General features: G+C 38.3%; 1 protein-coding gene across 3 annotated transcripts in view; it reads right to left on the reverse strand.

The window, feature by feature from the left end:
• MCF2L2 (MCF.2 cell line derived transforming sequence-like 2) overlaps positions 1-17649 on the reverse strand; it is a 221869-nt gene that overhangs the window by 144947 nt on the left and 59273 nt on the right. For all 3 annotated transcript variants that reach the window (XM_054581079.1, XM_054581097.1, XM_054581088.1), the window contains 2 exons: positions 12041-12157; positions 7518-7667 (listed from right to left, as the gene is read on the reverse strand). In XM_054581079.1, the coding sequence (XP_054437054.1) occupies positions 7518-7667; positions 12041-12157 (267 nt within the window). The remainder of the gene's footprint in view (positions 1-7517; positions 7668-12040; positions 12158-17649) is intronic.

Here is a 17649-nt window from a genome sequence, read left to right on the forward strand (position 1 = left end):
GCACCAAACTCATTTTGTTTGTTCAGTTTTGTCCCAATTTCAAGCTGACTATCGTAAACAACATCTCCCAAATCTCCCTGTGCAAAATTGCTGATTCCCACTATTCCAATACCATTTTCTGCTGTTAACCACTCATGTTGTTCTGTGAATTTATGCACCAAGAGCAGACTGAGGCCAGTGCGTGGCTCCCACGCTCAGGCCCCAGGATCACGGTGGGCAGGGTGTGTGGGTGACCAGGTAGCGCACAGGCTGCAGGCCTGGCCACGTGCTCCGCAACACTCTGAGCACCATGTTCGCGGGAGCGCCTGAACAAAGGGGTCTTAAAAACTCCGAAGACTATACAGTTATCTCTAGGGCCTATGCAATTCTGATGATCTTCTTGATTATTTGGTACCTTGGTAATATTAATGGAATTGTTATGTCTGAATACAGAATTGAATGAATCTCTGAATACAGAATTGAATGAATACTGAATATTAAGCAGTATTCATATTTGTAAACATCGCTCCATCACATTAGTGAAGGACCACTCTCTCCACTTGCATGATGAGAGTAGGCCTATGGCTCCGTTACACATCTTAATTCAGCAGCAACAACAACAACAACAACAACAACAAATGAGAGTCTTATCCTCTTTTAAATGAACCCATGGTACAGTGTCTTAGTTGACTAAAGCACCTAAGAGCGTAAGACCAACGCCCTGTGTTCCTGGCCTAATTAAGACCAGTAAAGCGATGAGAACCACCTTTGGGGCTTAGAATGGAGACTGCCTGTCTCTGTGAGATGCTTCTAAAACCAGCTTAGAATAAGACTATAGGAAGAGCTGTTTTACTAAGAAAGTCTGCAAGGTTATAAACAGGTTAAGAAAAGTACATATCTGTATTGGGTTTGTAGTTATCTATTACTGTCTTAGGGCCCAAGCATCTTTTCTTTTTTTAAATTGAGATAGGATTCATATACCTGCAAGTCCACCCTTTAAAGTATATAATTTCATGGTTTTTTCCCCGAAACATTTTCATCACCCTCCGAAAGAAACCTCATACCTATTACCAGTCCTCTTCATTTCTCCTTCTTCCCAGCCCCTGGCAACCACCAATCTACCTGCTTTCTCTATGGATTCGTGTATTCTCAGCATTTCATATAAGTTGAGTCATACAATATGTGGCTTTTGTGTCTTTTTTCACTTTACACAATTATTTCAATGTTCATATATGTAGCACAGATCAGTATTTCATTCCTTGCTATGGCTGAATAAGATTCCATTATATGGATATACCACATTGTGTTTATCCATTCATAAGTTCATGGGCACACGGGTTGTTTCCACTTTATGGGTGTTACGAATAATGCTGCTATGAACATCCATGTACGTTTTTGTGTGCAGTTCAGGCTTGCTATTCTTTTGTGTATATATCCAGGAGTAGAATTGCTGGGTCATATGGACCTCTATATTTAACTTTTTGAGGACTTACCAGCAATATATGAGGGTTCCAATTTCTTCACATCATTATCTGGCCTTTAACACTCGTTATTACCCATCTTTTTGACAACAGCCACCCTAGTGGATATATCACTGCAGGGTTGTTTTTATTGTTGTTCTGTTACAGGTGTCCCAATTCCCCCCCCCCCGTTGCTCTCGCCCACCCCACCCATCCCCCACTCCCGCAGTCAATCCCCGCCCTGTTGTCTATGTCCACAGGTCATTTATACTTGTTCTTTACACAGACCTTTCCTTTCCTCCCTTATCCCCCTCTGACCCTTCCCTCTGGTCCCTGTCACTTTGCTCCTTGTTTCATGCTTCTGGTTCTATTTTGCTTGCTTGTTTGTTTTGTTCATTAGGTTCCTGTTATAAATGAGATCATATGGTATTGGTCTTTCAATGCCTGGCTTATTTCACTTAGCATAATCCTCTCCAGGTCCATCCATGCTGTCACAAAAGGTAGGAGTTCTTTCTTTCTGCTGCATAATATTCCATTGTGTAGATGAATCACAGTTTTATGATCTACTCATTTACTGATGGACACTTAGGCTGTTTCCAGTACTTGTCTATTGTAAAGTGAGCTGCTATGAAAATTGGGGTGCAGAGGTTCTTTTGAATTGGTGTTTGAGGGTTCTTAGGATATAATCCCAGCTGTGGAATTGCTGAGTCAAAAGGCAGTTCCATTTTTAGTTTTTTGAGGAAATTCCATACTGTTTTCCACAGTGGCTGCTCCAGTCGGCATTCCCATGAACAGTGCACTAGGGTTCCCTTTTCCCCACATCCTCGCCAGCACCTGTTGTTTGTAGATCTGTTTACGATGGCCATTCTGACTGGTGTGAGGTAGTATTTCACTGTGGTTTTAATTTGCATCTCTCTGATGGCTAGTGATGTTGAGCATCCTTTCATATGTCTCTCAGCCCTCTGTATGTTCTCCTTGGAGAAGTGTCTGTTCAGATCCTTTGCCCATTTTTTAATTGGATTGTTTGTCTTCCTCGCATTGAGTCATATGAGTTTTATATATACTTTGGAGATCAAACCCTTGTCCAAGGTATCATTGGCAAATACGTCTTCCCATACAGTTGGTTCCCTTTTCATTTTGATGATGGTTTCTTTAGCTGTGCGGAGGAAGCTTTTTAATTTGATATAGTCCCATTTGTTTATTTTTTTTCCTTTATTTCCCTTGCCCTGGAGGATGTATTGGTGAAAATATTGCTGTGTGGGATATATATATGAAATTTTACTACCTATGTTTTCCTCTAGGACTTTTATGGTATCGTGGCTTATATCTAAGTCTTTTATCCATTCTGAGTTTATTCTAGTGTATGGTGTAAGTTGGTGGTCTAGTTTCATTTTTTTGCATTGCAGCTGTTCAGATCTCCCAGCACCATTTGTTGAAGAGGTTATTGTTATTCCATTTTATGTTTTGCTCACTTTGTCAAATATTAATTGACCATAGAGACGTGGGTTTATTTCTGCACTCTCTATTCTGTTCCATTGATGTATTTGTCTGTTCTTATGCCAGCACCAGACTGTTTTGATTACAATGGTCTTGTAGTATTGTTTGATATCAGGTATTGTGATCCCTCCTGCTTTGTTCTTATTTCTCAAGATTGCTGAGGCTATTCAGGGTTGTTTTATGTTCCATATAAGTTTTTGAAATATTTGTCCTAAATCTGTGAAATATTTGTCCTAAATCTGTGAAATATGGCATTGGTATTTTAATAGGGACTGCGTTGAATCTATAGATTGCTTTGGGTAGTATGGATGTTTTCATGATGTTGATTCTTCCAATCCATGAACACGATATATGCTTCCATTTGTTTGTATCTTCCTTAATTTCTTCCTTCAGCATTCTGTAGTTTTCCAAGTACAGGTCTTTTACATCCTTGGTTAAGTTTATTCCAAGGTACTTTATTTTTCTTGTTGCTATAGTAAAGGGGATTGTTTTCCTAGTTTCTGTTTCTGATATTTCATTGTTGGTGTACAGAAATGCTTCCAATTTCTTCAATTTTCACAGCTGGATGTTATCTGGGTCTTTTTGGGTTCTGGGGGCTGTAGGCTAGGGAACCCAGCTTGGGGTTTAGGCCCCACACTTCTCAGGGGGAACCCTTCAGCCACTGAAGTATTCCTCTGGCTTTTCAGCTGCTGTCCATATTAGCCCAGCCAGCACTCTCGCATCTCCTCTGCACTCCATACCAATCATGTTGTGGTGAAGCTGTTTCTTCTGTCTGCCCATGGTTAGAATGCTTCTCTCCCACTCTTGTTCAGTTATCTATTCTGGATGATTTCTCTACAATTTACTTGTAATTCCAGATTGGTCCTGGGAGGAGGTAAGAGTAGCTTCTACTTACTCCTCCTCCATTTTGGACCTCTTATTGCAGTTTTGACTTGTATTTCCTTAATGTCTAATGATATTGCACATGTCTTTATGTATGTAATAGCCATTTATATATCTTCTTTGGAGACAGGTCTATCCAAGTCACTTACCTATTTTGTAATTGAGTTAGTTGTCTCTTTATAATTGTGTTGTAAGAGTTTTTTTTTTTATATATTTGGGATACTAGAACCTCATCAGATATATGAGTTGCAAATATTTTGTCCCATTCTGTGGGTTGTCTTTTTGCATTCTTTACTTTGAAGCACAAAATTTCTTAATTTTGATGATGTTCAATTTCTTTTATTTTTTTTCTTTGGTTGCTTGTGTTTTTGGTGTTATATGTAAGAAATCATTGCCTAATCTAAGGTTATAAAGATTTATACCTATATTTCCTTCTGAGTTTTATAGTTTTAGAATTTACATTTAGTTCCTTGATCAATTTTGAGTTAATTTTTACATATGGTGTAGAGTAAGCATCCCATTTCCTTTTTTTCTCATGTGAATACCCAGTTGTCCCATGGCCAAAGAATCTTAAGCAGTTTCAGTTCCCGTGAAGGGGAAACATCCCAATAATTTGGGGTATTTAATTCTTTTACTGTCAATACTCATTTAGAGAGGATCCTTCTCTAAAGTCATAAATTTGCTTGAAAGTTTGATATGATTCTTCTGCTGTGAATGTTCTAATTTTTTTTCTTTGTAAACATATTGTTTAGATATACCAGTGTGGCGAAAAGAGAAGAGATTCTTTTGGAAGATAATTTTGAAGAAGTGAAAATAAATAAATTAGAATTATTCTAATTCCACAAAGAATTAGTAAATGAGGCTGGGCTGCAAAATTCCTTAGATTCAATGACTCTCTTATTTTGATTGGTTGATTGTAGAGGCAACTAGGTGTTTAAATGGATCTAAAATCAGGGGTCTCAAAGGTCTCCAGGAGAAAAGAAACCAAGATATCAAGCCAAATTTCTTAATGCAGCGCTGTTTAGACAGAAATTTTCCAGGTTGGGAGAAAGCTGGAGAAAGCTGTAAATCATGCACTATAACTTGTATAGATATTTAAATAGATTTAAGCATTCACTGTTCTGAGGAATGAATCTTATATTGGTTTTTCACTTGGAAAAGGTGCTTTCCAAATGGAAAAAAATTATTTAATTAGTTATAGACCTTTTGGTTAAAAGGTAAGTAATATACTCAATTGAGAATAAAATAAAATATGTATGAATAACTATAAAAAACTTTTACTAAATATGAACTTACTTTAAATATTACTTTTTAACTATATATGAAACTTTTACTAAAAGTTTAAATGCATCCTTTTAAAAAATATAATCCCTTTCTTTAAAGGATTTTTTAGATGGAAAGAAAGGAAAAAGGTAACTCTAGTTTAATGATTTTGGTGTTTTTGCTTCTAATTTAGAAGATAAATCAATAGAGAAATCAACAGAGAAATCAAATTTGTATTAGGCCAAAAATAAGTAATTACAGAAAAGCTTTAGAAACCTCTGTGTTTGCCTTTAAAAGAATATTAATATTACTTAGCAAAATACAGAATAATTATATTTTAATCCAAATTCAATTAATATTCTTTATCAAGGTAAACAGTTGGACAAATTAAACTCTTTGAGAATTATATCTTAAAATAGTTGTAGGTCTTCTCCACGATTTTAGGGCAGTATGGAATACAAATGTAAGTATAACAGTTTAGTTTATGCAAGATGTTACAATTAGTTTCTCACTAAAAGGCTAATTAAGTGGAATCTCCAACATTCCTTTCTCTTGTCTTATTGGTTAGACATGGGTGTTTAACCAAATAGAGATAAGATAGAATATAAAGTCATTTCTTACAAATGTCAGACAATACTGCAAATTATGTGGATCTACAAAGTTACTCCACCACATAATCTGAGCAAAGTTTTAGCCTTTGTGCAGAGCTGTGTGTTTCGGTACCAACAACAGTTTATCGCCATGCCCACGCAAATGACCTTATTCCATCCTGGAGAGCGGTTCTTTCGCTCCCCTCTCCCTCTGTGTCCCCCTTTGCCTGTGTAGAAATGATGAAGCACCCATCCACCTGTCTTTCCTGGGCACCCTCACTGCACATTATAGCAGGACCTCACTACCTGGTTTCACCCCTCATACGCGTCTTCATCTAAAATCCAAAATGTTTCACCTTTACCCCAGAGACCTCCCTAACTAACCTCATTGTCATCTCAGTGCTTCTGCTCTGCGACCTCTCCAAACCATCCTTCGAATGAGGCAGAGAGCACACCTGTTCCTGAGCCCAGGCCTGGAGCTCCATGCACAGCGCCATGGTCCACATTCCCAACATCACACTGGTGTACTAACTGACCACTCTGCGGCCTCCTGTGGTCTTTGACCTGTGGGTCTGGACAGCCAGCCCGTTATGGCAGACTTCACAGAAGCGCCCTAGACCTAGCCTTCTGCACCTCATACCATCTCTTCCAAGAATAATGGGAGGTGAACTTGAGCAATATGTTTGGCAAAGAAAAAGGTCAAACTTTGAAGAGGTATTTTTAGGGAAAATTTCCAGGATGCTTCAGGCTTTTGCAGTTCCAATCCAGATCTTTTTGTTACTCAGAGTCCTCTTGAGGATGTATTTTTCACTCTTTTTCAATATTAAGCTCCTTAAAAAAGAATTAAATGGTGCTCCCTGACACATGGAAGAAATAATTTGCCTCAATTACTAAACTGAGAGTCCTATAATTAAACTATGTGTTCTTGGAATTTGCATTCTTTGTTGTCCTGACATGTACTGATGAGCAGTCAATAAATGTTAAATAAATGAACAAATCAACCACTTAGCAAAGCATTTTTGCCGATTTTGGGTCACAGATAAGAGTTCGGTTCTTCTCAAGCTCCATATAGTAAGAGCACATGTAATGCTAAGACGTCTCAATCTTCTAATCCTCAGTTTGCTGTCCTCTTGAGTCCTGGTCTCTGTGAAATAATGGATTCAGGGTGTGTGAGCTTCTGGAGGCAGAGCGTGGCCAACACCCATCCAGTCAGCCTCAAGACTTCCCTTCACTGCGTGAAAGAACCTGCCACCTTTCTCATCAGTAACTCATAAACACACTTCTGATGTGCTTTTGTGAATCACTTAATAGGCACCTCTCCCTAAAACCAGTTCAGAGCACCTTCCATAATTCTCTTTCTCACATCCCTGAGAAAGTGAAGTAATATGTCAGCCTAGTAGTCTGTCCCTAGATTTCACAACAGCCGCAGAAAAGCGCATGCTTCAAGAGCCCACTCCCTGCTCTCACTGCCATTTCGGCCCATTGTATCTCGCTCTGTCCTGAGCAGGTCACAGGAGTGCTGCCTTGAAGGGACGCTCGCACACCTCCTCCCACCAGCCCAAAGGAGCACAAAGCAGGGCAAAACTCATTCAAAGGCTGGAATGAGCTTCCCTTTCCTGGGATGCTTCTCACAGGTCTTAACTGCAACCCTTTTACATGCACCACCCAGTCACAAGAGATTTTTCTCTTCACATACTCCCTATCCAGAAGATTGGAGATGTTCAGTGGCTTCCCAGTCACTGGAGAAAAGGCAAGAGGAGAACTTAATTCTGCTCCCGGCTTTCCCTAGGAGGCTGACTGTCTGCTGGCACAGAGGCTGGACTATGAGAGGCCACTGGCCACTCACCTGCAGCTTGTCCCGCTGCCTTGTGTGGGACAGCAGAAGCTCTTCAGCGGATGGCACGCCTCTGGGAAGCTCTGTTGCGGCCAGGTGGGCCCCAAGTGTCTGAAGCATCTGAGCAGTGGTTTTCAATGTCAGGGCAAAGTTTTCGATGGCCTGGAAGGTCAGAAAACCATAACGACGAGGAGGGATTAACATTGGCCAATACGTGTTATCAATGGAAGGACAGTAGAACCCGATACTATTTCCTGAGTATCTACAACGGGCTATGTATTATACTTGGTGCTATACATTTATCTTTCATCTCAATAATCCAGAGTGAGAGGTATATTATCTCCATGTTATAGAAAAGGGAGTTTCAACAGGTTAAATGAATTGCCCAAGATCTATTAGTTGGGCAATTAAGAAAAAAAAGGCAGGCAGGATTCAAACAGGGTCAGCTCTTCCAATTTCAGAAGGCCGCTCGTTACCTTGAGAACATTAAATCTGACTCAGGGTGTACACTAGATCAAATGCTGAAGGGCGCAGAACCACTCACCCCTCCCTCTACTAAAACCCTCCTTCTCTTCTAGCCCCTACACTGCCCTCCATCTTCCCATCCCCTGCACCTGCACAGCCAGGCTCCGCTGAGAAACTTGTCAGATGCTGCTGAGAGGATACGACATTGAGGGAAAAGATTAATGCAGTGATTAGGTCACTGGTGACATTTAACAGAGTCATTTCTGGCACATGTGGGAAGAGCCTGAGGGGCCTTTTCCTCTCTCTTCTCCTTCGCAAAACTTTACCTTGTCCTGTGTCCCTTCCACTTACAGAGGGACTCGACTCGGCCATCAAACAAATACCTGCTAATGAGTTAGTGACTTCACAGCTAACATCCACAGCAAGATATCAGCACTCTAGCAGGGCGCTTCAGGGAACACGCTGCCTAACCTAGAAGAAGTGACACTGGCCACCCAGAGAGGTAGTTGAACGTGAGTGGCTTTTCAAAGTCCTCCCACTCGGCCAGACCGGCACTGCCTCAGCCACTTCCCTCTGCTCCTGAGAGAATTTTGCCCTTGAAGGGTGAACACAGTGTCGCATTCATCTCTTCCCCCAGGGCGTGGTGCTGTGCCTGTCACACCAGTGGCCTGCACAGCTGCTGAATGGATGAATGGTGGGAGCAAAGAGGCCACCCTAATTTTCATTTGGGGAAAAGTTATTTCTGTTCCTATATTATCGGAGAACACTTCTGAAAACCCGAACACACATCATAAAGAATGTGCCAGATCCGAGGTGTCCTCTTTACACCAGAGGCCAGGGCTAGGGCTGATGTGACCAGGCTTCCGGGCACAGCACCCCACAACTGCCCCTGCCCCCTGTCTAAACCCAAGTCCTTTCCACATCAACCACTTTTGTAATTAAGCATTGCTGTGGGTGGAATCTCCCCTATTAGCACAAACACTGATGAGGCAACAATCTTTACTTTTTTACTTTCAATTACAGTTGACACAATACAATATTAGTTTCAGGTGTACAATACAGCGATTAAACATATATATAATTTATGAAGTGATCCCCTTGATAAGTCTAGTACCTAACTGGCTCCATACATAGCTATTACAATATTATTGACTATATTTCATATGTTGTACTTTACTTCCCTGGGACTATTTCCGTAACTGCTAATTTGTACTTCTTAATTCCTTTTACCTTTTCGCCATCCCTAATCTGGGAACTCTTAATTTCTTCTCTATATCTATGAGTTTGTTTTGAATCAGCAACAATCTTGAACATCACAGTACGTGAGGTCTGAAAAATCAGACAAGCACTAACTTTTATAAAAATCTTTTCGGTACATCAAAAGGTTATTACTTTCACATAGTCTAACATCCATATAAGATATTCTTTTAACTGCATTCACTAATAGCTGGTGATGAATAACAAAAATTTCAATTTATCAGGGAATTATAAGAAAATATGAAGTTATTCAGTATTTTGCTTTACATGCCCTATCTTTTATAACACATTTCAATTAGATTTTATTCTTATCACTACCCTGCTCTATAAGTGAGGAAACTGAGGCATATTGAGGTTAAATAATTTTCCCAAAGTCATACAAAAAATAAGTGGCAGAACTGGAATTGAACCTGGGCAACCTGGCTCAGGGCTGGCACCCTTAGGCACAAAGCTCCCTTTTGGCAGTCACGATGAGATTTAGTAAAACTAGATTTAAAACTAGATCAACAAAAGAAGTGGCTTTGAGAGTTGAAAACCTGCATTAGGCTCCAGAGGCTGATCTTCTCTAACTGTGGGATCTTGGGTGAGCAATATGATGCCTTTGAGTCTCAGCATCCACATTTGAAAAATACGGATAATGCTTTCGGCAGGGTTTTGTTTTTCTTTTTTCGAGGACCAAAAAGAATAACAAATGTGAAAGGCCTTTGGACACAGTAGGGTACTTTACAAATGTAATAGTAACACCAGTAATAATGCAGGGAGTCAGGTGGGAGGCCTGCAAATGTCATCCTGGAATAAGGGGAGAGCCAGAGGTTTCCCATGGAAAGGGCCCTATTGGCAAAGGAACGTGATTCCATGTGTCTGATTTGTGAGTGACCACCTTGGAAGTGGCACAGAGGACCTTATGCTGATAGGGGAATAAAAGAGTTTGGCCTTAGTCTTGGCTCTGCCACTACTCTACTGGAGGATCTTGGATGAGTCACCTCTTTACTCTGAAAGTCACTTTCCTTACCTGTAAAATAAGGTGATTGAAATCAATGATCTTTAAGGCTTTTTTCAGTCCTAACTTTTCATGAGTCTCAAAGATGTGATGTCCAGAAAGCACACTGTTACCAAAAAAGGATCTACATATTCATAAGATATGATAATATATAGTGAATATGTATTTCTAATTACTATATATATGTGTATATATAAAATAGGTAGATAAAACATCTCTGATGTTTCAATAGTAGTTGTACTATTTAAAATTCACTGCACTATGTTTAATACATGAACAAACACAAACCATGGATAAAAACTAGGCCCAGAGGGAGGGGTGTGTGTGTGCACGTGTCTTCTCAGGTCACATCTTTAAATAATCCATTTTCATGACCTGAGTTGTTTTTTTTTTAACCTCTCTAAACTCTTTTTTGTCTGTGATGTCAGGTGCATTAGTCTTTTTTTTCTTTATTTGTTGCAAGTTTGTATTATTTCAAAAAAACCTAAGGCAACTTGAAAAACACAACAATAAAAAAAAAAAGGACATGTAGAGAAAAACATGGCAATAAAAAAAAGGACAAGTAGAGAAATCAGAGCAAAACAGAGAGCTGGCTAGCCCAAAAAGGCTGGTGGGATAGTAAAATTCTTTTAATTTTTAAAGTAATGTATTAAAAATCTAGCAAGGAAAGAAAGAAAGAAAACCCAGAACCCTTCCAGGTTCCATGTTTTATATGATTTAAAGAAACTGCACCTGGGACAATCTCTATTATGCTCATGTATGATATTCTACATTAGCTTCCTTCCATATCTCATATTTAGGCTTATTTAGAACTTACATGTTTATGAAGAACTTTACATTCCTTTGTTTGTTTTGTATACCAATCTCTTGGAGTCACCATTGTTACAGGAAAACTGATGAGAAGTTTAAAGGGCTCTTGTCCAGCTTGTGGGCCCTCCTCTAGGTTTGGGGAAGGGACATGCCTTTTTTGGAAATTACATGGCACACAAAGAAGTGAGGGAGGGATAAGAATCTGTCACTTTGAAATTGTGTTGCGAGAAATGTATTTCAATTCTTAAATTTCCTTTTAAAAAGATCACAAAACATTATACTCTAAAACGAGGTGAATTCTCATACCTAATTAAATGTCACTCAGGTGACAGGCAACATGCTTCCAAAGTGACCAGATACAGAGACGTGTGCTGACACCACCAGCTGTCATAAGGGTGGTGAATGGAGCTTTTGATTTTGCTTAGAAAGTCTAATTTTTTTGGTGGGGGGATATGGGGTCTAAAAGAGCAGGGAAAGGGGAATGACATCTTTATACAGAAATACGTTATTTGGTGAGTTTCAGCTTCACTTTCTCCTCAATGTTACTGACCCTTCTAGTTTAGCATAATAACCACCAATTTGAGCATGTGGGAAAAAGTGAAGCACTATATATACATGTCAGGTGCTTTCACAGATTTCAATCTGTTTATACATTAGAACCATCTGGGGAGTTGTGTGAAACACTAGTGACTGAGACCCATCGCAACTAATGTAAATCAATTGTTCTGAGGTAGAGCAGGGTACTGGTATTTTGAAAATTCCCCAGGCACAGTCTAAGTCAAGTCCGAAAAACTCCCATGCCAGATATTGAGCTAAGATGAACGTAGCCAGCAGGAGAAACTCCAGCCTTTTCCCTTCACCCTAGACTCCCCTCAGCCTGTGGCTTAGCCTTCCCAGTGTAAGGCAGTCATAGGCAATGACCGCCCAGTAGTTGATCTTGAACTTCTCTGTCTTCTGGAAAACAAGGGGAGACATTGAAAAGGGCACACAAGCTGGCACTCACAGTTCGATGGTTTATCCACTGACTGTGGCGATATTCCAAAGTTCCGCCTAAGTCTTCCGTCAGTTGGCTTTTGTCAATGTAGCCTTGAAGGTCAGAGACAGAACTTAACGTAATGATCTACAAAAGGAGAAAAATTAATATATTCCTCATAGGTAATTAAATAGTAGCTCATCTAGAATCTACTGTTATTTAAGCAGTACAGTTTTGCCTTCTTGGACATATATCCAAAATGGTTATTATACCCAGCAGAGAAAGTCCCTTTCCATTTCCCCCTTTTAAGAGAAGAATAGCAACATGTTGAATAGTCTGTGACAAGACGGTGGCTTGGATCAGAGAGCTCAGATCTAAGCTACCTAGAAGTCAGGACTTGCCTGAGGTGAATTTTTGTCGAAAGTCCCAGGTTAAGGTATACTCTTCAACCACCAAAATCAAGTGCTGTAATGAGACCTAAAACTCTGTGATGAAAACGCCAATAAAGGGCAGGCTGATGAATATCAAAATAAAATTAGAATATAAGGACTTACTAAGGAGTAAATATGGGGAAGATTCATGCCCTGGCCGAGTGGTGCAGTTGGTTAGAGCATCTTCCCAATCAATACTCCAAGGTTGTGGGTTCAATCCCCAGTCAGGGCACATACAAGAATCAACGAATGAATGCATAAATAAGTAGAACAGAAAATCAATGTCTCTCTCTCTCTCTCTCTCTTCTCCCCCTCCCAAAAAATCAATAAGTTAAAAAAATAACTTTTTAAGTATTCACTACATTGATGCACTCCCATGAAGAATGTTGATATACCCACGATTTATCTTCATGGAGGAAATTTGAAGGTAACAGGGAGTGGGTTTCTAATAATTAACAATTCTGCTGATGAACACACCCATGCTGATGAGTGAATGCTCACACATCTGCAGGAAGATGACACATTCCAAACTGCCCCCAGGCAGGGTCCCAGCGCCATAACAATGCCACCCCCCATTCCTATCTCTGAAATGCACCCCTGAAGCCTTTATTCATAAACTTATATTTCCTCACTTCTTGTAGATTATTTTGAATATTGATTTCTGGTCAGAGAACATAAGAATATAGGCTTTTTTCTATTATTATTTATATATTAGTCAAGTGATAAGTCCACTTTGGAATGAAAACTTAGGGCCCAAAGTCTATAAGTTAAAAATAAAATTGATATATTCATTCAATAAATATGTATTGAACATCTAATAAAAGCCAGGCTCCAACAGATAAAATAGTAAACATGATAGGCCCTGCCTTCAAGTAACGTGGGTTAGTGGGATTCGATTACTACAGGTCACTCTGCTAACAGCATTAGGGCCCATGACTTCCTCCTTCATTTCTGAAAAAGAGTTTGGGAATTTTAAGAAGTATTTTTATGATATAGAAAAAGAAAAAAACAACCGAAATCCATCTGTATCTTTCTCTTCCAAAATTTTTAAGTCACTTTTGGGAGTTTCAAAAAGATGTTTAGCCTTTCTAGAATTAGAAATTACGAAGAATTACAGAACACATAACAAGAAATTATCAAGTGAAAAATGGTTTTTTTCCTTTCAGAACATTAGTAGCTATGGTAACACTTGGAATTAAAAAAAAAGACACCATTATGCAACATCGCATTGGGCAGATGTAAGTATGCCCCACAGCCCGCAGTTTCAGAAACCATCTGGCCAGGCGGCACGTCTTCTGCTCCACCTCCTCCGCAGGGGAGGCAGGTGCACATCCCGCGCTTGCCAGGACTCTGCTTCCTCATCTTTCCCGTGGAAACCCCACTAAAGACTCTAAGCTAAGCTTTTCTCTTCATCCTGCTTCATTTGGCCTTCTGGCCAAAACCTAGTGCTTCCCCTGTAAGGCCTGCAAGACCCCTCCCTGGGGACTATGAGTATAATAAACTTCACCCTTCCACCTCATTCTCATTTCCTCCCGGGGCAGCACCAGCTTTACTGTACCATATTTAACATGTACATTCTTAGAACAGCTGTTATAGATTAACAATGTCATATTTTTCCCTTTTCAGTATACATTTGTGTTCTCATCTATATTTGCTTGAAGCTGTTCTTTCAAGGAGATATAGGACCTTTTCATTATGAAAGAAGCATTTCCTATATTCTGTCATGCACTCCATTTTAAGAAACCAATTTGCACATCCATAGCCTCTTTAGGGATTTTTACAAGACTGTCTTAGTCACTTCACATAACAATTTTATGAGGCTGCTGTGGGTATAACTGTTCTAGGATAGATCCGTGCCAGCAATTGGCACTCAGAAACCCTTTGCTATTTCAAAGCACCCCTCTCCTTGGGTAAAGGTACAGCAAAGCTAAGTGACTTAACTACAATACATCCTGGTCCACCTGAATCTCATAAGAGTCATGCAAAATAAACTCCTTTTCCCTCACTCAGCCTGTGGAAATGTAACTATTATCTCACTAGAAATGAGCAGGGAGATGTTATAATAAGAGAGGACAGGGAGCCACAAAGTAAAGTGCTAATATCACATCCATGTTTTTAAAACAAAGTGAAGAAGACAGTCAACAGCTCGAACATTTCAAAAATCAAATATATTGTGAAGTTTGATTATATCAAGCATGGTAACCTAGACTCTGAATTCTATAGCACATCTGAGCTATAAGGGGAAGACAATCTTCTCTGTAAGGTGAAACAGAAGCCTACAGGATAAACTTTTTCCATTAACAAATACCCTGCTAAGTGTGCCAATAGTTTAGGTGATTGAGAGTTTTCTAAAAAGTTAATTTTAATTTAAAATGAAAAGTATGATGGGTAGGGAATTAATACATTACCACAAGCAGAAGCAGCAAAGACATAGTATCAGGATAAAGTAGGTGTTCATTCTGTCTTTAGTGTAGATGAACCACATGAAAAGCAGGACATAAAGAGGTGGGGGGGAGGCAGAGACAAATGTATTTAAAAAGTAAATAAAAAAAATAAGAAAAAAAAAAGCAGGACATAAATCACATATGTTTCTGTATACGTGTTATCACTTGGAGAGGTATGCTTTATATACAACTGGGGAAACAAACACATGCGACATTTGGCCAAATGCTCTGTTCAAACTCCAAACCCTTCTGAGTGGCCAGAAGCAACTGACCACTCTACATCTCCAAAGGTGAGAAGAAAGCTTGTTAACTATTATGACAAGTTCATTAACCTCTTCTAAGTCCTAATTTCTTTCCCAATATTAACTGTTACTCAATTTAGAAAAATAGAATAAGAAACTCGTGGCTCACATTTCCCTTAAACACTCAAATATTTTAAAATAAGTATTTAAAATAGAATCAGAAATTCATTTTGAGACGAAAGTATAGGAAGAAAGTATTTCAATAAATCTGATTATCAATATAAAATGGAACCCAAAGGAGGAAAAATAAACATGAAAAAGCAGAGGGGGAAAAAAAAGAGAAAAATCCTTTGTCTGAGATGGTCAGTTATCACTGAGATGGGTTAAATATTTTCTCAGAGGAATTTCCTTTAAAGTGGGGTTTTTGTTGTTTTCAACAAATAATATGTGTAGGTGGTAATAAATCCAAACAGAAAAAGAATCTAAGTTGAAAAACAGTCTTCCTCTTACCCTACACTCAGGTCTCCATTGCTATATCCAGGAGGTAACTACTTCAATCAATTTCTTGTAAATCTTATACATCCTTCCTGATGCTATCTATGCATATACAATCATATATATGTCCCTCCTATTTTATTCAAATGGAAACATACTTTGCATACTAATCTCCCTTTGCTTTTAATCTCCATTTAAAAATATATCTCAGATGGACTAAAATATAAGGTATTGGTATGAACTCCATGATTCATATATTCATTTACATATTCATATCTACATATCTACATATGTATACACAATTACACATATGTACAATTACAAATATGTGTGCTTATGTGTATATACATGCATATATGTATATACTCTACTGAGAGGACCTAGAAATAAAGACACCTGAGTGGTGATAAGACACCCAGCATCTAGCTCTTGGTCTAATTTACCACCAAAAAAAGGGAGAGCTCCTCCAAGACATGGCTAACTACAGGACTGGATTAGGGCTCTTGCATTACGTATGAGATGAGGCTGGAATATCATATTATGATAGAAAGTAAGAAAATACTTTTATAAAAATGATAAGGGTATGTCACAAGAACATAGGAGGCAGCTTATAATGGCTCCTACTGGCCAAATCTGGGACAATTTGAGAACCAAAATAATTAAGAATAGTAATGAATTATAAACCTTTGAAAAATAAGAATCCATAGTGATAACAGACAAATAAGTAGGGAAGAAGGGAAAGTTCTACCTTACAGTAGAAAACCAACTTCTGATTAGTAAATGTTGAGAGAGTATTAGAACTGAAAAATCATCATTTTACAACCAATAATAAAAGTTGTTTCAGGCAAGAACCATCAATGGTTATTAAATATAGAGAGGAATTTTTTTTTGAGGATATGATATTTGTACCGTCTTAAAAGCTGTCTCCCAAAAATTACTTATTCTTTGCAAGGACATACATTATAATACGTTTGAGAACTTGGACACCATCTTCACTAGGGGATCAAAATTACCACCACCAATGAGATGCGTGCCTCCACACGTGACACCCTGAACAGGACATGACATTGACTCAGCAGTTGTCCAGCTGGGAATACATAAACCAAGGCGAACCCTGAGAAACCAGGACACAAGCCCCAAACGAGGTATGTTTTATTTTGTTTAAGAGACTTCATTCTTAAAAAATGCTAATGTCATAAAAGAAAGAAAGGCTGTGGAAATGGTTTAGATTAAAAGTTACTAAGGGGACATGACAACTAAATGCACTACCTAATCCTAGACTGGGTCCTGTTATATGCATTTGCACATATACCTCTCACATGTATACACACACCTGTAACCCTGTAGTGAATGTCCTTAATAGCAACAGGGGTTTATACAAGGGTACACATATTTTATATGTATGTACACATATTAAAGTATTTAAGTACACATTAAGTTTTATCAAAGTATTTAATTGATTAGGCAGACCATAATTTATTTAACCAGTCCCTTGTAATTGAGCATTAAGTTGTTTCTAATCATTTACTATGTAAACATGTGTGTATGTATGTATTTTATATGTATATTTACCTCTATTATATAACATATTGTTTATACTATATAAAGATAAATATAAATATGTATGTGTGTATTATGTATGTATTCATATATATTAATGTAATAATACAGGTATTGATTATATTAACATAATATGTAACATGTATAGATGTACACATCTACACATGTATACATATAATATATAATAATATATACATGTGTACATCTCTATATATAATAATAATGTATATAGAAAAGCAAATAATAAATAATAAAGTAAATGGGGATAAAACATTAACAATAGGTAAATGAATCTGGATAAAGAGTATGAACTATTCTTTGTACTATTCTTATTCTTGAAGTTTTTTTATGAGTTTGAAATTATCTCCAACTAAACCAAAAATATGTATTAGAAATTTTTCTATAACACTATAGATTTATCTTATATATTTTTCTTTTTTTTTCATTTTTCAATGGAGATATCATTT

This window comes from Pteronotus mesoamericanus, unplaced genomic scaffold, assembly GCF_021234165.1.
Source record: "Pteronotus mesoamericanus isolate MK-2021 breed Mesoamerican mustached bat unplaced genomic scaffold, CSHL_Meso_final contig_116, whole genome shotgun sequence".
Classification (NCBI taxonomy): Eukaryota; Metazoa; Chordata; class Mammalia; order Chiroptera; family Mormoopidae; genus Pteronotus; species Pteronotus mesoamericanus.